The sequence below is a fragment of the Amblyomma americanum genome, chromosome 5, assembly GCF_052857255.1.
Source record: "Amblyomma americanum isolate KBUSLIRL-KWMA chromosome 5, ASM5285725v1, whole genome shotgun sequence".
Classification (NCBI taxonomy): domain Eukaryota; kingdom Metazoa; phylum Arthropoda; class Arachnida; order Ixodida; family Ixodidae; genus Amblyomma; species Amblyomma americanum.
The window spans coordinates 180,695,784-180,718,348 of record NC_135501.1 but is presented as its reverse complement, the minus strand read 5'-3'; the positions used below and the strand labels follow the sequence as shown (position 1 = coordinate 180,718,348).

Sequence of the window (22,565 nt, the reverse complement as noted above, 5' to 3'; positions counted from 1 at the left end):
GCCACCGCGGCGGCTAACTTACATAAAGCTACTCAAAACATCTCTAATCTATTGAATCGAAGTAAACACTCCAAATAGCTATACGCTTGCTGCTGTAAAGACCTACTAGTGGCAACACGCGTCAGTTAGCTGTTTAAAACATTACGTTCTGTTTAAACGTAAAACATTAGAAAAGTAAAAAAAGGTATCCAATGTTTGCGAGAATTGTGAACTACAGCGACCTCTAGAGAATGGTCAGGAGAGAGCTCTGCTCAGCCCGGGTCCGGCCCGGACCTCCTCAGGCCCGTTCCCAGAGCAGCTCAAGAAGGAAATTGCCCATTGTGTGCAAGCAGTCTTTTATTACACAAGAAGCGGGCGGTAATGATGCTAAAATAGCTATACCAGTTGAAAAAAATATGGTTTGGTAACACGAACCCATGAAGATGCCAAGCGCCTTTTGCTAGATCCGACAGTGTGGTCTCGGTTATAGCTGCGACAGCCGCTCCCGTGCGGACTGCCCCCAGGCCGTCCAACAAATGCAGAAGAGTGGATTTTGGGGCCGCTCCACAGGATGTTACTGGAGTTTCGTGGGGAGTTCAGTGTGTGCCTATATTTGTAAACGCATGCCAGCAGGCACACTGTCGCATTAAAAAAAACTTTGCAAGTGGTGCTGTGTACTTTTCTAGATAAATGGCTCCATGCATATGAGCCGCTGGTCAGGTTGACGCCGTCCGCTAAGATTTCAAGTCTAGTGCGGCCTACTGCTCGACTTTAAGCTTTTTAACTTCTCTTTTTTGCGTGCTTCCGAACCGTCAACGATACAGCGCACCAGCATAGCTCCGCCACCTAGCGGAATATGGATTTTTTTTCCGGAAGGGAAAGTGCACAGATAATACCGCAGATCATCGTTGTTTCTGTGGCTCAGTGGATTGGAGCCCTGCTTTTGAACGCGCAAGATGGCAGTTAGAATCCAAGTTCTACTTGAAAACTCTTATCAGTTCAGTTTTTTCAGTATTCACACCTCGAAAACCATCTGTCGTTTACACACCCGGGGGGGGGGGGGGGGGGGGGGGGGGGGAGGGGTGATGTTGCCGGTCAGGTCGTATTCAGAGATGAGAGCCAAAACTGTTGCTTGCACCACTCAATACAAACCAACTTTACTCTTCTTTATTTCACAAAGCAGTAGCCGCACACCGAAAATAATTTACTATTCCACGTCGTAGTGCGTGTTACCTTGTATGCAGGTTTCATTACGAGGGGGCTTTGGAGCAAAAATTGCACTTTAAAACAATTTCAGACCAGCCACGAGAAAAGACCAGGAGCTCGTGTGCTGTATCGTTGACGGAATGAAAATACGCGTCAGTCAACGTGGCTCGACATGCACTTCTGGAGTTACTTAGACCCTTAGGGACAGTAATTAAAGTGTGTACAAATGAACTTTCTCTCATTCAGTGTCAACAAGAAGTGGTTGCATCAGTTTATATTATTATGAAATAAACGACTAGAAAAATTATAGTGCTGGTTTTTTTTTGCATTTTTAGATGCTCCAGAGAACAGTAAAAAAAAAATCAGTATTCGCGATTGCCCTCACATGAGGCAAATTCAGCAATGGCAGACACTAGTAATTAGGAATTACACGCAAATAACGTAAAATACTACACACGTTATAAGCGTATCAATTAGTAATTTTCATCTCAGCCAACGCCAAGGTTCCGTTTCATCTGGTCGTTACTAGAACACCTTAAGCGCACTTCACCCGTTACAAATAAATCAAAAGCCACACACGGCTCCTCTATGGACAAGCCAAGGCCGGGCCCGGTCCAGGCCCGACAAAACATCAAATTTTCAACCCAGCCTGGGCCGGTCACGGATTTTCCTAATTGCATCGTAACAGACTTCTCAATTGCATCAACAACTGAAGCAACCTTCCAGATAGACATCCGGGCTAACCTCTCCAGTTCTTTGTGCCCTCCAGTGTTAAATCTTCCTTCTTCCGTTCTTTCTGCGGAGATGAATTGCGATGAACTTCGTGGGGATTTTAATTTGTCTATTATAGCACTCAATATAAATGACCGCGATGAAACATTCAGGGGAGCACGAAGTGACCTTACCTGACAAGCAGCTTCTTGTTGAGCTCTCTAGCTCAACACGATCACCTCAAGCTTCTCGTATTAGTCTCAGTTTCAAGTTACGACATGCTATACTTTCGTTATATACAGTGTGTTCGTTATATCCGGTTTCAAGTTACGACATCGTTATATTGAAAGTGTTCACTACATCCGGTTTACGTTTTGGAAACACCCTCGTTCCGTCGCACTAGGTGTCCAAGTGGTTAAGGCGATGGACTGCTAATTCATTAGGCTCTGCCCGCGTGGGTTCGAATGCCATCCTCGTCGAAATCCCTCTGTTTTATTTGCTTCACACGTAGAGCGGACACTTTCTAAGGACGCACAAATTCTCTCCACAACGATCAGCCTATAAAGGCATTTGCCTTAAAAACGTCCCTTATTTGACTCGGGGCCCAATCGCTTTTCATTTGCTGAGTTGAGGTATGCTGCACAGACGGCTATGCTGTAGACGCTCAACCCAGCGTGGACCTAGGCCCTGCCTTCTTGAGTGGTTTCATGTAACTATTTAGTTGCAAGTAATATTCGCTTTCTCCCACGCTGACAGAAGGCGACACAGGAACTTAAAAACGATTTCTCTTGCTGTAACGTACTACCGCTGAACGCGTTCGTTACGTGTGTAGAAAGAAAGGGTTAGCCTCCTTGAAGTTATTCGAATGAGCATGTTCGATAAAAACGATTTATGAGCTTTAGTGAAGAGACTCCTTGCGCAGGAAGACTGGTAAATAGTGTAAAAGTGAAAAGCACTAAAGTATGCCTGCATGAAATATGAAGCCAATCATATAGACTGAACGCGAATAGAAGAGAATTGAGGGTACTACTCGTAGAGTTTGAGAAGGACTTGTAGCGTTAAATTTCCTCTCTTCAGCTTGTTTATGGGCTGGAGTCCTAAAGCAATCCAAGGACCAAGCTAAATAGCATAGGATCGAAGAAACCGTAAAGCTTCTGCCAATTGTCCTAAGATTGATCCTCTTTGCATAACATCATCGAGAGAATGACGTTTGTGTATTTTACTTAGCACATTTGAAGCTAGCCGCATCTCGTACGCATAATACTTAATTTAACAAAGAGCCGCATGACCTCATTGTGTGCTGTTACTATCTACAATGTTCACACGAAAACACTATTATCAGAATACGCCTAACCATCGCACATTCTGAAAAAACTCGCATCATTGCCTCGCCAGTTCATACTCGTATTTCGAAAACCTTCAAACCAAGCCATTGCCAAGTACAAATGAAGCGACTTGCTTTCGAGTTTGTAAAATATAACTTACAATGTATACTATACCATTCATACAAATACAAAATACAATGCATGCTGTATAGTCTGCATTCTTCTATGCATTAATAGGCGATGCAAGGTGAACATCACAGGCGACCCAAAATTGAGCAGGAATGGGCAAAACTCCGGCCTCCACCAAAGGTGGCAAGGTGCTTTCGTCCAAAACTTTTACTCTCTGAATGCAACAAACTTTCTTGGCCACACTGCCACAAGTTTTGCCTTGCCATTTTTGAACTTACGTCGGAAAGACATCCTCAACATAACTGGTAGCTTTTTATGGAGGTCTGAATTAATACACCATACACGCACTTCTCCAGACATGGCAGGATGAGATGGTTAAGCGGTCACTGCCCCTTAGGCATCAAAATCTGCTAGCTATCCGTTGTGCACCTCCTGATAATAGAAATCTCTGAAGCCCTTGGCGCGTTCGAAGGGGCCCCCAGGAAGGCAGCGTCCAGTGGTGTCTGTCAGGTGCACATTGAACAGGAACCAAGTGAACAGGGGACGCCTGCCTTGTGTGTCCATGATAATCTTCGCCTGCGAGGACACCGAATCAAAAAAAGGTCTTCTGAGGACTAGTTCACGCATGACAAAAGAAAACATGCTGCGCGAAATAGCACGAAGTCATTAGAGATAAATTGACAAGAAGCGCTTCTTTAATTGAATGAACTTCAAATCGCGGGACTGAACCATGAAGCCTACATGATGGACAACAGCGTGGTGGACAGCACGGGTCGAATTTAAAAAACGGGACGTGAAAAGCGCTCTACCGGCATTATTTTTGAAGCCCCTTTCATTCTTTGAAAATAGTCACTTGCCAGGTAATTAATGCATACTTTTCACATTCGTATCATCCAGGATGCCTGCGTCAGTTGGCTATAGGATTTAGGGGTGAATTCTTTCTCAGGACAGTGCTGCTTGATGGCTTTCTTTCTTGCCCTGTTTCTGATTGCTTTCTGTCTGCGCTAGCCGCCGCGACTTTCTCCTCTAACCATCAAGACTTTACAAGTGTTGTTGTTGTTGTTGTTGTTGTTGTTGTTGTTGTTGTTGTTGTTGTTGTTGTTGTTGTTGTTGTTGTTGTTGTTGTTGTTGTTGTTGTTGTTGTTGTTGTTGTTGTTGTTGTTGTTGTTGTTGTTGTTGTTGTTGTTGTTGTTGTTGTTGTTGTTGTTGTTGTTGTTGTTGTTGTTGTTGTTGTTGTTGTTGTTGTTGTTGTTGTTGTTGTTGTTGTTGTTGTTGTTGTTGTTGTTGTTGTTGTTGTTGTTGTTGTTGTTGTTGTTGTTGTTGTTGTTGTTGTTGTTGTTGTTGTTGTTGTTGTTGTTGTTGTTGTTGTTGTTGTTGTTGTTGTTGTTGTTGTTGTTGTTGTTGTTGTTGTTGTTGTTGTTGTTGTTGTTGTCGTCGTCGTCGTCGTCGTCGTTGTCGTCGTCGTCGTCGTCGTCGTCGTCGTCGTCGTCGTCGTCGTCGTCTTAGTGACATGCCATATACCCACCACGGGGGATAGGCAATGGTTCACTGAGGAGAGCCGAAAGATGAGGGTCAACTGGTGCCAAGCTAATGGCTGTGCTTTTGTTAATATATCAGAATAATGAAAGAGAGAAGACAGAATTAAAATAACAGAGAGAAGATCAGAGAATTGAATACATGAAAATTCCTGAAAGATGTTTCAAATGAGAAGAATTTTGGATGCAATTAGCAAGGAAATCTGCCGGCAGCTGTTATGTAATTGAGGAGGTATCCGCAAACTTGATGCAATGCAAAATCTTTGGCGCTCGCACCCAAGGAGAGTAGAAGCGGGACCGACAAAGTGAGTCATTACAAAGTTGGGACATTTACGCCTAGGTTTTACTACATGCACATATATGTGGAATAGGACATACCCTATATTCATACATCGCGGGCAGTCCTCGTACAATTTCGGGCGGAGTGGTGCCGCCCTAAAGCGACGCGATAACACCTCTGCAGGTGGCTGTTTAAAAGAAAGCCATCGGTGGGGCCTCGGAGGTTCGTGTAGCCCTCCATGAACACCCTCTCACGACCAATCATTTAACTTCCGTCTGATCAAACGTTACCGTGTTAAAATTACGACCATATTTAACGTCAACCGAATCAAAAGAAAGTGGTGCCAAGAAAAATAATACCCACGTTCAAAGATTGAATAACACTTTACGTAAGTAGTGTCACTCTGCTGTGGTATTATTATTCTTCTTTGATTTTGTTTCCCACTCTGTAGAGTGTAAAAACTACGTCGCATTCGACAAGCATCGAGATTAAACTAGAACGTTGCGTTTCAAGAAGCAAACGTACTCCAGATGTACACCGAATATTTGGTTTTTGGTATAAGAGAAATCACTGTGTGGTGACGCTAACACTAACTAGAGAGAGTCAAGTGAGCCTCAATAGAAATTTCTAGTATAACTAGTCCTCACACCGACAACCACCGCCTCCACTACATAGCGAAGGGTAAATTTTACGGAATTTATTAATGACTCTCATGACTGCTATTTAACGGCTGCACCAATAACTCCAAGATATCACACAGAACCTAAAGCCACCTGTGCGTATACTTCTAACCAGCACTAGGCTCGCCAACCGGGGTGACTGACGTACTTCATGTGTCGAGATAAACAGTCGTGACTAGCGTCAGAGCTCTTCGGTCAGAATTTTTCAGTACTACCCTTACCCTGCTGTGCATTGTGATTCCTGAGGAGATTATGCAGTTCTATTTATTGGTGTATAGACCCCGCGGGCAACGAAAAAAGTCACCTTCTCCTTCATGAAGTCCAGCGTGTCATGTGACTGCATATATTTTATTCCCAGTGCCTGAATCTCCGGCTGGCGGCTGAGGCCAATGACGGTCTTCTCATTGAGCAGGTCAGTCGTAGTGACTTGGCATGCCTGAAGAATAGTAGGAAGAAGGTGAGAGCATAAACACGGAAGCACACTGGCTCGTCTCAGCATACTTCATTTTCGTCAAGCGCTCTCACATCACTCGTGCTATTCCAGAGATATCAACATCAAAGTAACGAGAGTGCTTTCACCCTGCAGTGTCCGCTTAAACATCTTCACTGCTTCTTCTTAAATACAGAGAGAAAATCTGGAATGGAAACATCAGCTACCACTCCGCCTCAAGCACCACAGCATAAAGAGACATCCTACCGCTGTCCATGATTTAGCATAACAATTCAGCACTAATAAGGAAGAGGCCTGCAGGTTTTTCGAAAGAATATACCTGAGAGTAGTCCGACACAAACATGGCAGTGCATTCCTTGTACAAGGCATCCATAGCGGTGCTGTGGTTGTCCCTAAGCTTGTAGGCCAGTACTCCCATTTGAAAGGAAAATGCCACAGTGAGCCTTGGAGCTGAGAAGTTTGCCATGGCGGCCGGCAAGGCTTTCTCCTGCGATTGCGTGAAAGTCAAGATACAGCTTTATGATGGAGCTCCTGCACAATTCAAAGGGCACAAAAGCTTTCAGAACAAAGTAGGCCAGAGGCAGGTGTGTGCAATATTCAGAGTTTCTTGGTCTCACTGAAGCTGCTATACGCAAGCAATGCTCACTAGACTTCAATCCCAGCCAGACTAGGCGGATTTCAAACGTCAGTCCCCTTTTCTCTTATCAATCTTCCTTAATCGTGCCTATCCGCTAGAGTTCGTGCCTGCTCTGCAACGTGAGAGAGACTAATTTACGGCTTGTATTTTTAATATGGCGGCGCTTTACACACAGGACCATAACCAGAACCGCAATGACGTAAGCTGCAGCTCCCTATGAGTGGCGCCACCGCGCGGAGCGTAAGCAAACAGAAAACTCCGAAGCGGCGTCATTGACAGGTTAGCGATGACATATAAAAGACACATAGGTGCAGAGACTAAAGGAGGCTCTAGCGCAAGCCAAGAGCTGTAAAAAGCTGCAAGAATAAAGAAAAGTATCTGTTTAGACAGCTTTTATAGAAAATTTAGCTGAAGTCTAGTGTTTGCGCCACTTCTTGTGCGTTCTTGCCGATTTCTGTAGCTAGGAAATTGCTCTTTTCTTGCACCAAAACCAACAACCCAAACTTTTTCCCTCAGTGAAAGCTGTACAGCCTCCGAGATTTCTGTATTCGTGCGATTTTTGATGTCAAAAAACCACCACGTAAACCATGATTGTCACCAGAAAGAAAAACAATTACCACTGTTGCTAACTGGCACCATTGTTACATAACGCCTTTTTACTTGTTAAACGGCTAGAATATGCAACCAGACATCTGTAAGCTTCAGGTGCTTAAATACCAAGCGCTCATTCATCCGCACTCATCCCCATCCAGTCATCTGGTTCGGGTCCTTTTAAATTGCTGTATTATGCTCCAAAACGTCTTTGGTAGATTATGAGTACTGGCTTCAGGGCTGGAAAATTCCATTTACATGAAGTGGCTTATCTTTCCGTTCACTCTGCAGTTAAGAGAGCCCTGCCGACTCACACCACCAGTTACCCGGCCTTTTCTTTTCTCAGAAAATATGAGTCCGCCCGATGATTATCCCACCGTTCTAAAAGACTGGGCGCAGGAAAACTTAAGTTTTTGGTTATTTGTGTTTTTCTGCACACATTCTTTTTAAATTTAGCAATATCTCTGGCATATATATGCCGACCCTTTCCATTAAGGCGCGCAGTTTTGAAAGGCAGCGAGTAACATTTACACAAACAATCGTCAACATGAAAGTGGTTCCATAGGGAGCGACGTCTTGTATTATGGCAGGCCTACCATAGTGGGTGGTAAGGCACTTGGGCTTTTCAGAGCGTTTGCAGGAAGGGCTGTGCATTGACGTCGGGTGCGAATCGCCAAAATGCTGGTGATGATAACAATGATGTCGACATCGATCCTGTAGAAGAGACGAAAATATTGACTGAACAGACGTTCGGAAAAGGACATGAATCCATCAGCGGACGAAAAAACGGGTAATGTAGAAGCCACGTCTCCAAAGAAAAGAACGACGTTTGACACACGAACTAGCATAGCGTCTGTATGCCTTGTGTAAGACCCTGATAAGACTTTTTTGACGCTTCGGCCCGGTAACACTAAATACTGAAATGTATAATTAAGGGCTGGCCGATTGGCTTACAAACTCGAGCTAGACACGAACTGTTATGCTGGCAAGGTCAACAAATGCTCCCTGAAACCAGCCATAAGAAAGCAATATACTCTTTGAAAGTAAATAAGCTGATACAAACAGGCCCTTTCATTCACTAGTTTAGTAAACTGTCAGTACTGCAATGCGGGTTGTTTTAAGTTGACTTCAATCAGTTTGTTGCAAATGCCCAAATTATAAATGTCTGCTCCAGCCGACAAATCGGAGGAATCACCGAGAGGATTGTGGGAGACAGTGTTAACAGCACAAACAGCACTTGCTTTAGGCTAATATCTGCACCATTCATTCGCAGTCGGCGTGGCATATAGCGTGCTGATAAAGGCAGCGCTGCTAAAGAGAAGAATTGAAGACTTTATAAAAGATGCGGCTACTGACAACTGATATTCATTTGGCGCAGGGAAAGAAATAACTAGAAGGTATTGACATTTCGAATTAAAAAAAAACACAAGGCGGTTACGACTGTGTAGCGCAAGGTGCAGCGATAGCTGTTCAGGCGTTTATTTTTGAGGATATTTTGCTGGCGCACTAGTGTAGTGGTCGCGTGATACACCCCTGCACTGCCAGGCGGCTGCTCCAGCCACCCGTAGGCCTATGCGACCAAGGTTGACCGGCACAACCGGTGGGTGCGCTAGCACCCGCCGGTTACGCCAACGGCGACGGCGGACGACTACGACGCGAAAGCCAGAGACGGGCGCCTAACAGCTGTCGCTGTAAAATACGAATGGGTTGGAACAAAAATTAAAGAAGCGGTGTACAAAATAGCCCATTACAAACTGTCGACTGCTAGCAGGGATAGCGCGAACTGTGTGAAGCAATTAAATTCTAAGTCACAGGAATGCTATGTTGCCAAAAACAAACAGCTTTTTGAATGTGACTTACAACTGCAGGACATCATCACAACACATTTTTTACTGTAAAACAAAGTGTTCGTTTTTTTTTCAAGTAGAAAATCACTGACTGTCGTTCATAACGTTATGGAGCAGCTTTGGACATGTTTGCCCGGTTTGCGTAGCGAAATATTTTTCGGTTTAACGGGCAAATGCAATTTAACCGTCTAGTGGACGACTTCCCGTCGTGTAGCCATTCTTGCAAGGAAACAAAAAGCGCAGCTGTCATCCCGCACGTGAGAGCTGAAGGCAGATGTGCCGATACTTCCACACGATTCGCAGTGAATCTGTGTTGATATTGTGGCTCTTGTTAATTCTAATCAAAAATTTCGCCGTGGCGAAAGCGCCAACCTTCCGTACGCACCAGTAGATGCAGAATTATCCGAAGCAGCACAGGTAATCAGCCCAATATTGCGAAAAGATGATTTACTCTGGCCCTTTGTAGGACCGGCGTTTGCCAATACGTTTCCAATATCGCTCAGATTACCTGTGCTGCTTGAAATTATAATCAGCGTAAACAAGTGTCTATTGTTCAGTCTATTGTTAAATTATGTCTGCACTGTTTCACGTGCAAAAGTCTGAGCAATTCCTATAGTTTCTGAAAAAATGTCTGCGTAGCCAGGATCGCTATCAAAGGCACAAAACTCACGTCGCTGTATTCCCCGCGACGTAGAGTAGATCTGCCCAGGCATTGGTATCGCTGTAGTCGAAGTAACCAATGCCGAATATGACCTTGTTAGTTGTTCTCTCATTGCCTAAAAGTGTTCGGAATTCCTGGAAAGCAAAACAGATTCTATTTGATAAGTGTGTCATTTTTTTCAAGTCCATGCGTGGTGGGTAATTATTGTAGTTGGGAGGGGGGTGGGGGAGGGAGAGAGAGGAGTTAGGATATAATTGAACAACCCGGCTAATATTTTCATGTGTTCAAAACGGGTACACAATGCATAAATTTTTAAAACGCACAGTTGCAACACAGGTGCCCTGCGGAAAATTCAGAGTCAAACGTACACTAGCAAGATATAGGCTGCTTCCTTTTATTAGAACACAGACATTGTTTTTTGCAATTCTCCGCTAAACATCATTGACATCTGACGAAATAAAGAGCTCCGAAGTATCGTTAAGGAATGATAATTCCTGGTACTGCCCCTCCATTATCCTTTCTGAAGCGTTCTGCATGATGACAATTATTCCCAGGTGACAACACCAATCCAAATAGGCCGAAACGATTTGTCTCTGCTGATGACATCCAACTTTGCTTTGTTGACTACACGAAAATAAGGCAATATAGTTAGAGACTTCTTTTTTTTACTCTCAGCTACGAGTTCTACACGCACAAAATTGGTTGCAACAACCCATCGTGTGCTAATGAAAGAATGCTCAAAGCCCCTCGGCACAGAGCCTAACTCATGTATACAATGGTCTTAGAGCTATTCTCAAATGCATTATAATAGTGCCGTAAGAAGTCCTGGCTCCTGTCAAAACGAGTGCACCTCTGGTCAAACACTATTCAGTGTATTCGAAGTCACTTCTAAGCAGCATAAGTTAATCAAGGAGAATATTTTTGTTACCGCGCAACTATTTCTCTTTCTTTTCAGATTTCTGCAAGATTTTTGAACGACAAATCTGAAAATGTTTGAGTGTATATATTTCCAGCCCTCTACTTCGCAGAAAAGCATCAATGGCTAAACAACTTCGGGTATGCACGCACTGTGCTTACTTCCACGCTTATGAAAATGCAGCCCTAATTTTCAAAAACAAACAATTAAACCCAAGAATTTATTTTTTTATCACAGAAAGCAGCACCCGCAACGAAACTTCACTAGAGTATCCTTTAGTAAAACATTCTACTGAACTACACAAGGAAAAAACAGCACCACAAGGCGTTTCCTAGACGCACCATAAGCCTTCGCCACAGTGATTTCCCTTGTCTTCAAAAACCGATCCTTCTTATTTTAAACCACAAAATGGCCCTGTTATTCTATGCAGAAGAGGTTTTAAGCACTGCCAGCATCCTGAAGTACGTGACAACAGCTCAGGATCTTTCGAGAAAAAGTTTGAAAAGTCTCGTGCAGAATCCTAGATGCCGTGCCGCAAAAGGATATTCAAGCCAACTGTTCTCAACTGCTTTTACGTGTTTAAACATTAGGTTGGTTTGCTTTGGTTTTATTGAGTTTTAACGTCAGAAAGCGGCTCACGCTATGAGGGACGCCGTAGTGAGGGGTTCCCGAAATTTCGACCACCTGGGGTTCTGACATCGCACAGTAAACGGGCCTCTAGAATTTGATGACTGACATTTTAGAAGGATTTTAGCGCCAAGACACACTAAACACAAGAAAGATTATAACGCGGACACTTGTAGTAAGCCTATGTGTTAAAATCTTTTGATAATATCTGAAAACCAGCTAGTCTAGCAGGCAACACTTATAGTGTGATGACGGAGAACAAGAGAAAAAAAGTGTAGGGCTAAATTTTGTGACATTTGGTCTACGAGTTTTTCAGAAAATGTATATTAGCAGAATAAGCTTTCATCCAATTATGAATTCCCCACTGAAGTCGGCCGCTCTCAGTGACAGCGCTGCGACGCCAGTTCAATTTCGGACGAAAATTTTGAAAATTGTAAAATTGTAAGATACTTTTACTGTAATATTGAAGGCAATTGTCCATTTTTCTGATATCTAGCAAAACCTTTGTTTGGAAGTGTTTCCATCACTCGCATCGAACAGTTAACACTCGCATAGAAAACCAGTGGGGAATGGTTTTGACGAAAGCAAAAACGTTCATAGAAAAAAAAATTAAAGTCTGCCGTCGGGCAGATGGTAGAAATATTAATTTTTTATAGTGAAATCTTGCATTAAACGAGAAAATTGCGCTCATAAACGGTTTCCCACTCAAAATTGCTGTTGTCCAGAATTGCTGGGTATAGACGCTATGTTTGCTTACTCCGAATACTAAAATCGCCTCCGCTGCGTAAGTTGCCACAAGATCCTTGGTCTCGTAGATGTTCATGATCGCGTAGTGGTTGATCCTTGATCTATTCATGGCCGTGGCTAACTCGTCCCGGACCTCCGTGGTGGCGAACATATGCTGATAAATGTAGCTGGAGGAGAAAAAAATAAAAATAAATTGGATGTTCGCGCCAATATCTGCAAGAATTCAATTGGGTACGCAATGATTGAACTTTTATTAGTTACAGCAGCAATCGCGGCGTCCTGACGAGAGTCGAGCGCAGGCTAGCAAAATATAGGCTGCTGTCAAGACGCGTATTATTAGTTACAGTAATTCTTGTGGTAACTGTGGCAGTAGTACTGTTAGTAGTAGCAGCGGTACTAACCTAGTAATTGCAATGGGATATTACGGTAAAAAAATTCATGTGCACTTAAGTCTGCGGAAATGCGCAAGCTTTTCACTGTCCTCTGTTTCTCCCTCCATTTATTATGTATGTGTTTTTCTTCACTTTTAATCTTTTTCTTGTTTTATTTTTTATTTTTATTGTCTTTAATTTTTTTGTTTTTATTTTCATATATATTCCTTATGCGACTTTTCTTTCATTTGTTACTTCTATTTTTTATTTATGTTATTTTTTCATTTTCTTTGATTGACAGGAGGAGCAAACACATCTTGTAGACGTTTCCTGCGGAAAACTCTTGAGCACACTCGCGAGCCAAGAAAGGCTTTCGCCTTAAAACAAGATTATTGCTGAATACAGGGGACCTAGCTGCCCAGCCAAATGACAGGTACGTATGTACATCCAATATTCCGGTGCTGACAAAACAAGAGAGATGACAGATGCAGTATCAGGACATTTAATTATGCAGAATGCGTAAACTCGAGTAGAAAAGAATGCACACCTCTTTATATTTTCGTTCATAGTTTATTGTCGACCCCGTTCCTGCAACTTTCAGGCTACGTCACTCAAGGATCTTGTCGTCAAGTTGTTGGCGTCTAATATGTTGTAAGAATCGTCTCTGAAACACATATTTATTTAGACTTTTCCTGTGGGAACCTATACTGGTAGTTATCTGCGGGAAGCAATGTTTAATTCACGTTTGTCTATTCCAAGTGCTTTATAAACGCATAAAAACGCAACTCTAAGCCTAATATCAAATCAGGTTGCCTAGCGTTACTGCGCAAGATTTTAAAGTTTACATCAATAATTCATATCTAAGGTCCCAGATTGCTTCCTTCAGGCGGAAGGACGTCCAATGCTTAGCCTATTGAGAAGTAAATCAATTTTATTGCCAACTTCAGCCGTATACAAAACTCTGCCATTTGGAATGCAGACATTTATAGAAAAAGAAGTGCTGGTCCCGTATGTGACCAATATCAAACAATGCTAATGAAAATTTGAACGAGAGCTAAATTATATCTTAAAGGCTGACAGCAAAAGTACTAATAAACGGCTACAGGCAGCTATTGAGCACATCGTGCTTTAATTTAAGTTCTAGTCGCCTTAGAAAACAAAGCTTTGCTCCAGCACTCTAGTAGCAGTGTTGCCCTACAAGTGTCTCCAATCTCGAGCCAGTATTGCGGAGATGATCATGCCAGTTGTTTCCCGTCGCCAGTGCACCACTACTTTCGTTTAGAGAAATTGCTTAAAATACGTAGTTCTAACCCTAGTGGCACAAGGTTCAGTCCTTCAAGAATTCTGTCTGGAGAACTAATAGCCGTCCTGAAGAGATATCATCTGCAAGAAGTTTCTAACAGATGCACAGTGAACAAAAACTCCTACATAGTGGTACCCTACCGGAATAGTACGGCTGCTTCCGCAGGTACTTTAAAAATTCCTAAAAGAATAGTGCTTAAAACAGCAAATTTTTCAGAATGACACCCTTAGCCGCGGCAGACCTCAGTTCTTCAAAAATATTACAATTCAGTAGCTCATTAATTATTGTTTTCTTAAAAACCTTTAAATTAAGTCTCACAACGGAAGCCAAAATTTAAAAAATATACTAATTGGAATTACGAATTATGAACTGTGTAGTTTATCCGCCCGAAGCATCGTGTGGGCTTTGAGGGATGCTGCAGTCGAAGTCGCCTGATTAATTTAGATCACCTCGTGTTTTTAACGCGCGCTAACATCGCACAGAATACTAATGAGATACATCCAAAAATAATAGTAATTATTTTTTTCAATGCAACACAATCTGCAAAAGGGTACTTTCTTGAGCTCGTCGGTACATGTTCATCTGTTAAAGACACAGCGTGGCTGGGACAAAAGGAAGGAATTAGACAGACTGCGCTGACACACGACTGACGACCTTTATTGCTGTCAAGCGATAGATGTGTGAAAAGTGAGCACACCCTTCACGTGGCACGGCATCAAATTTTTGCACATTTTTTTTGCTTTTTTTATTCAACAATATCTTGATTCACCAATGTTTCAAATCTATGCTGCAAATCTTTGATGCACTTTCTATTTATTGCTTGGCAGCAATTAAGATCATCAGTCATGAGTCAGCGCTGTGTCCCTTCTTTCGTCGAGTCCCAGTCGCACTGTGCCTTTACCTGATGAACGCAGCCTGGTAGTTAGTTGCAACGGTGAATTCGTGGCCACGAACAAGGGGACGCCATATCAGTTTAAGAAGCAAGAAGTGGTCATTCTTTAAAGGCCTACTACGCGAGAACATGTCCTGCTTTTTTCTGCGCAAATCTTAACCTTGGAGTATGAGAAGCGCAGAACGCCGAATGCAGACGCAATGTCCGCTGCTGTATGTTGCATTCTCACCACCTTATTTCATGCACCACAAGATGGACTTACTTTGTCACTAAAAAATAACCGCTAAGCAGTTGGCGATCACTACATTTTCTGTGAAGAAAGGTGTAATAATTCATCCCCGGCGCGGTCGACAATTGCTTCCCGACTTTTACCGTTCTATGCGTTTTTTTTGTTGTTTTTAGAACCGTTCTCAAAAGCATCCGCTCTAGACATGTACCACGCTCCACTTGAACAGTTCCTGAAGTAATCTTCTACTAAGCAAGAAGCCGTAAGTTATAATTTTATTAACCCCACTTATTTGCCAAGGCGCATTCGAAAGCATAGCATTCTCGAGGAAAAGAATAGTCGACCCATTCGTTCTAGGCATAGCTGTTAGCCGAACAACCGTATACCGTATCTGTATCTTCACATCACCCCATCGGCTGTTCTTAAGGTCCAAGGGCAACCCAAAGGTCACTCAATATCAACGTTCAAAAAGCAGAGGTCAGCTCAGGGTCAAAGGTCAACGGCAAAGGGATACTCGGTCCTTATCTGCCGTTGCGATCAGTTTCAAATGGAGTGCGCACGAAGGCTCACCTACAGTCACGTAAGCCTGTTTTAGAGGAGCAACGATAATTTCCTTTAACTATAATTCTGTTTAAGCAGATTTTAACACTTAACCAGTACCCGCCGCGGTGGCTCAGTGGTTAGGGCGCTCGGCTACTGATCCGGAGTTTCCGGGTTCGAACCCGACCGCGGCGGCTGCGTTTTTATGGAGGAAAAACGCTAAGGCGCCCGTGTGCTGTGCGATGTAAGTGCACGTTAACGATCCCCAGGTGGTCGAAATTATTCCGGAACCCTCCCCTACGGGCACCTCTTTCTTCCTTTTTTCACTCAGTCCCTCCTTTATCCCTTCTCTTACGGCGCGGTTCAGGTGTCCCGCGATATATGAGACAGATAAAGCGCCATTTCCTTTCCCCAAGAACCAATTATATTATGTATATCAATGCATGCATCTTTCTGTCTCTCTATCCACATCTGCACATATTTGTTCTGTCTGTCAGTCTATCATTGGTCTATCTGCGAGCAGCTATCTATTTTCCCGTGTCTCAGTCTGCCTGTTGGTCCCGAACCTTAAAGCACTGAGACTGACGGATTTAGATAACGTATAACAACCCTCCCCCCTCTCTAAAGCCGCAGTGTTTTCGGAAGCCGGTATGATCAGTGAACACAGTCGCGAACTATTTGATTTCGACGCACCGGGCATCGAAGGAGATCCCACACGTCGTGCGCCTGTACAGCTTGCAGACGTCCTTGAATGCCCCGTAGCTGACCTCGTTGTCCACCGCGACGACCTTTCGGCCTTCGATGCGGACGTGCGTGTAGATCAGGATGTCGCACGTCATGTCCGGCGGAAACGAAGAATTCAGCGCCGCAATGAAGTTCACTGAGCACAGCAGCGGCGGTGGCGGGGTGGTGGTCGTCGTTGTAGACTCTGTGGTCGTCCTCTTCTCCGTGGTTGTTATTACCACGGTTGGCGGGATGGTTACTGCACGCGCAGCAGCCGAATAAGATGAGGAAGAACTGATAAAACCGCTCGCTACAATAGCAACCATGCTTGCTACTCGTGACATGGTCTTATGACACTTGGGAGCCACCTAAAAAAATGGCAGTGGCTTTACTTGGCACCCTGGAATTCAGCGAAAAGCAAGGACGCCTCCAAAGCGTGTGAGGCTCGTCCGTGGCATCTCGCTGCACGCTCGCGACAGCCGTTCTATATATATATATATATATATATATATATATATATATATATATATATATATATATATATATATATATATATACACGAGTACGACCACGCGCCTATGACGTGGTATAAACAGGTGTTACAGCACCTTCATCGGATGTCATCACATGGCTTCACATCACCCCATCGGCTGTTGTTAAGGTCCAAGGTCAACCCAAAGGTCACTCAATGTCAAAGTTTAAATGTCAGAGGTCAGCTCAAGGTCAAAGGTCAACTCAAGGTCATAAGTCAAGGTCAGTTGTCAAGGGTTTGACACCATAACTGTACCACACATGGTAATACACGACTATTCTTGGCTGGCCTGAAGGTTGTTCAAGGTCGTTGTGCTGCCTAACCGAATGCCGCTTTATCCAGCGTAGTGAAGCATTTTGGCTTCAATAACTAGCTTCGCTCATGTAGGTTGTCAGACCTAGAAGGAAAATTTCCTTTAACTTTGTAAGTGTGATGCGTCTGTCACGCGTCATGTTATTACATGAAAAACTAAAAGGCAACACTGGTTAAAGCTGCGAAAAATGAACTAGGCTTATGTTTTAATAGCTGCGGAGACCTTCCACCCAGTTGCGCTATTTGGCTACGTCCCTATTTCCGATCACAAAAAATTGATGATAGCCTAGCCCTACTAGGCCAATGTACTTTTAAGGCGCCAAAACCACACACACACGCGCACACAAGAGAAGAGTACGGGACAGTGTGGTTTTGGCGCCTTAAAAGTACAATGATCAATTGCCAACTAGCCCAACAAGAAGTCCTCTCCTGCTAGGCCAGGATATACGTAGCGTAAGCGCGGCGACATCTGGTTCGGAAGAGTTTATATATGAAAGGCGAGCATTCACTCATCATCATCATCATCATCAGCCTGACTACACCCACTGCAGGGCAAAGGCCTCTCCCATGTTTCTCCAATTAACCCTGTCCTTTGCCAGCTGCGCCCACCCTATGCCTGCAGACTTCCTAATCTCCTCCGCCCACATAACCTTCTGCCGCCCTTTGCTACGCTTGCCTTCTCTTGGAATCCACTCCGTTACCCTTAAGGACCAGCGGTTATCTTGCCCTCGCAGTACATGTCCTGCCCAAGCCCATTTCTTCATATTGATTTCGACTAGGATGTCATTAACACGCGTTTGTTCTCTCACCCACTCGGCCCACTTCCGGTCTCTGAACGTTACACCTATCATTTCCCTTTCCATGGCTCGCTGTGCTGTCCTTAACTTAAGCTGAACACGTTTCTGCCCCGTAGGTGAGTGCCGGTAGGAAACAGTTTTTGTACACTTTTCTCTTGAGGGAAGTTGGTAACCTGCTGTTCATGATCCGAAAGAACATGCCATATGCGCTCCACCCTATTCGGTTACTTCGGCTACTTTAACTATCTTAGTATTGCTAATGACGTTGCCCACCTTGTCTCTTAACGCATACATCTGGTTTTTCCCTATGCCTAGTTTCCTCTTCACCGCTTTTAGGCTACCTCCGTTTTTTAGAGCATGCTTGATTCTCTCCATATTAGACTTCCTTATGTAGGATACACTGCGCTTATTTATTTTGCGCCTTTATTCACGGTTAAACATCGAGCCGTCGTGGCGGAGTGGCAGCGTCTCCGCCTCGAACGCCAAAAGCCCTGGTTCGATTTCCAGCTTCGACACAGCGCTTCACCTTATTCACCTTTGCGACGTCAAAGTTCCTCGCGCATGCGCAGTACGGCTCTACAGGATGCTAAACTGGTCAACTTCGACCAGCGTAGCTATACGCTACAAAAGAAAGCCTAAGCTACCCAGGCGTAGTCACTTCGCGCTGACATCCGAGTGAAACTACTAGGTCAGATCAAATAAGGGATCTGCTCACGCTACGCATGTTTGAATTGCGAATGTAATGTGATCGCTTGTAAGTAAAACGGCTTTATCCGTCTTTTTTATGCCGCGTCATGCGACCAGACTTATCTCGAATGATCGCGACCACACGTAGCCGCTCTACGTTGTTCGAGATAGTTGCGGTTGCCTTTTTTTAGTGTCAAAGTACCTTGACAGCTTGAAGTTAAGACCGGTTGAGAACAGCGGTGACTCTGTCCTAGCTTCGACGACTGCAGAAAATCCTTTTTCTATTGCCGCCGCTCAGTTGATCAGTTCTTTTTGCACGGAAGTCAGCTCAGTACAGCTTCGTTACAGACACTCAGACTGCTCGCCTCATACCCCTGACGTTCTGACCACCCTGTGATATTGTTACATCAACTGAGGAATGACCCGGAACCAACAAGATCCGCTGTCTAAGAATGGAAATTACAACGAGTGCTTTTCGTCGTTGTCAAAGAACAAACAAACGCCAAGCACCGCATTTTAACCACCAAACAGCTCAACCTCTCTGCCAAAGCCCCCATCGTGTATCACCGCGAGAACTTTGAGTGGAAGAGAGAGAGAGATGCTTCTCGATGACGTCATTTAGCCATCGAAAAGCTCCTGGGAGGCAACGGTTGTTCTAGTGTGAACGACAGCACACTTTGGCACTGCGCCCATTGCCACCGCTTGAACAACATAACAAAGAGTGATGTCTATTCTCATTCCAAGATCGACAACACACTGAGCTGTATCTGCAACGCCAGGTACTTCTCTTCAATGGACCTCAATAACGGCTACTGGAAGACCGAAGCAATGAAAGAGACCGACAGCAGCCGTGGTGGCTCAGTGGCATGGCGCTCAGCTGCTGACCCGAAAGACTGGATCCCGGCAGCGGCGGTCGCATTTGGATATAACCGAAATGCTAGAGGCCTGTGTACTGTGCGATGCCATTGAATGTTGAAGAAACCCAGGTGAAAGAAATTTCCAGAGACCTTCACTAAGCCGTTCCTCATAACCCGAGTCGCTTTGGACGCTAGGCCCCGATGAACCATATTTTTTACCGCCTTGTCTTCGCTGAAAAGAATCAGGCCGATGGTTCTTTAAGAGCGGGGTAATAACGAGGAGCTTTGTAGTGTAGGTTCATTTTTGCTGAAAGGCGCCGGCACGCACCTGCAGCTCTGTGAAGCGTGAACCACAAGATTTATCAGGAATGATTGCAGCGACACGCAACTTCTTCTGGGTTGTTTAAGGCTGTTGTGGTTGGCTTTCCGCTTCCCGAAAGTTCTACGAAAGCTTTCAGTTTTGAGCGGCCGACAGCGGCGAATATTCTGACCTTCATCGACCGCCGACTGCGATTGTTGCTATTGCCGCCGCCTAGTTGTTAAAATTTTTGTGGGCGCTTCCATGACAACTGAGTCTTCTCGTCGGCTGTGCCCAGCGTTTATTTATATATTATTTTATGTATTTACCATACCCATAGTGCCCGGACGGGCATAATAGTAGGGGAAGGGATATACATAAAAATGTGAATATCCCCAAGAGTAACTTATATATCACCACGGGATGCCATGTTTTATATGCGATAGACTAATTCAAGCAGCTATTGCCCAGCTCAAAAGTCTATGTGAATCACGCTGAACGAAAAGTAAAATGAGCCTAATGCGCACCCCACTGCATTGTTCTGCCTATAAGCCATCGTTTAGAATACGCATTTTTTCTCTAACACTGTTAAAATAAATACTCACAAAATTTACGAAGAATATAGTCGCATGACTGCCGGATTTATATTGGATTTCAATATAATCTCCGCAAACATGCATGGCTCAAGTGCAGACCTTCCATAGACAGCACACAAACGTTCAGGAACACGACGAAACACTTTCCTTTTCACCAACAAGAAATTAAATAACAGCTCGCTGTTTACAACGGGCGTCAAACAAAGCCGCCCTTTTCGTGGTCTGGTTTAGCGGTGCCATCTTTGTGACGGAGCTCAAAGTGGCCACACATACGCGGAGAGCATGCTTTTGCAAGCCTGTACAAATTTGAGCGCAGAATTGTGTTCTCAAAGGAAAGCAAAAAATGAGAATTACTTTTTGGTTGGTTCTGGGAGCCCGTAAGAGCGTGTGCCGTGTTCTGCCCTCTCAACTCACTTGGTTGCACCGGTGGAAAAATGGTGACTGGCGGTGGGACCACTGGGCCAGGAGGGACCACTGGTGGGACAGGAGGTCCAGGAGGCCCAGGAGGTCCAGGAGGGGCAGGAGGCGCAGGAGGGCCAGGAGGGCCATAAGGGCCATAAGGGCCATAAGGGCCATAAGGGCCAGGAGGGCCATAAGGGCCAGGAGGGCCAGGAGGGGCGGGTGGAGCAGGGGCAGGTGGAGGAGGGCCAGGTGGAGGATGGCCAGACGGAGGAGGGCCAGGTGGAGGATGGCCAGATGGAGGAGGGCCAGGTGGGGTAGGAGCAGGCAGCGTGGGAAGGGAAATGTCTCGTCTTCCATCGCCACCTGGTACGTCCTGGGGATCCCGCGAGTGAGGTGAAGACGGCAAATTAATAATGTAGTTTAACATGTTAAAGCGTTAGCACTATCAAACCATAGTGGTGCGCTCTGGGCTGCCTGTTCCCAAAGAAGTTCTTAAACCTGGCCTGAAATACAGGTACAAGGGTTTTGGTTTAACAAAATGCGGCCACAGAACGCTACATACGACCTCAATGCTGGCTTTTGCCAGCCAAAAGACGTGGACGCAAGACTTTTTCTTGAGGGCTAGTACACTGAGCCTCATACATCTCTAGACAGACAAGGCGACCGTAGCAAACGACTTTGCTTAAATCTAAAAACTCTTTACATTATATCGTTTCACTCACAGGCATGGCGTCATAATCTAATCCAGTAATCCCAGGTGCGAAATGTACCAGCAATACTGATGTCATCTTGAGCAGAAGAGTAATCACTAACACAATTCGCACATACATACTCAGAAATAGAAATACTTTCAAGTAAATATCGTCGTATTCAGAGCACGACAGAATTGTAGTCTACTTTTTAAAAAAGGCGTATATACAGTGACATCACCATTTCAAAATCTTTCTTCCATTCACACAGCGCAAGGACGAACACGAACAAGAGGGCAGACATCACAAAGCGCCGACACACGGCGCTTTATGGTGTCTCCCCTCTTGTCTGTGTTCGACTTTGCGCTGCGTGAATGAAAGCATGAAGTACCAACTCGCCCAGCAACTGATTTTAAGCAAGTTCAAAATCTGCCAGTCCAGTCACCTCCTACGTATGGTTTGAATTTTCTGGTTAGATTGTTCCTTGTCCGCTTTTGTACATCATTTTCCTGCTCCCATCATATTTATTTACTATTTCGCTGGCCCATTTCACCTGCGCGCCCGGCGTGGTGCAGGTAAAGGCCAGTTCTTGGACTCAGTCTATAAACGTGCATGCGAAGGTAACATTCTATGCCGAATGCCTGCAGAGCATGCATTCCCAGACTAATATGGCTTTATTTGATCGTATTTGGCTCATCCTACATATTCCTTTGTCAGTAGCCCACAAAGTCCTGTCCTTTCAAAATTACTTTAGTAAGTAGTTAGAGAGTCTGCTAAAACTGACGTCAGCGGTGTGGCCCAGGATAGCGCCGATGCTCTCCTTATCTCTGACCAGGTGAGTGCCAGATTTTTGCTTTAAGACATACGAGGGTGGCTCAGTCTAGCCTAGCTAAAGAAACGTTTATATGTTATAAACAGCTAGAAAAATATCAACCCACAAGTTTGAAAGTTCTCGCCTTTGCCTGAGTAAGGGCATCAATGGCCAAAGAGCGCCATGGCACAAAGTATTTTCGACTTC

General features: G+C 44.5%; 1 protein-coding gene across 1 annotated transcript; it reads right to left on the bottom strand.

The window, feature by feature from the left end:
• Window positions 1-3,748: 3,748 nt before the first annotated feature.
• Window positions 3,749-21,285, bottom strand: LOC144134426 (uncharacterized). Its single transcript, XM_077667342.1, has 8 exons — window positions 20,871-21,285; window positions 16,348-16,636; window positions 12,333-12,489; window positions 10,042-10,166; window positions 8,121-8,238; window positions 6,616-6,783; window positions 6,150-6,281; window positions 3,749-3,926 (listed from the first exon to the last, which is right to left on the bottom strand). Exons 1-8 carry the CDS (start codon window positions 21,283-21,285, stop codon window positions 3,765-3,767), a joined length of 1,566 nt encoding a protein of 521 aa, XP_077523468.1. The 3' UTR covers window positions 3,749-3,764.
• Between the last annotated feature and the right edge of the window lie 1,280 nt (window positions 21,286-22,565).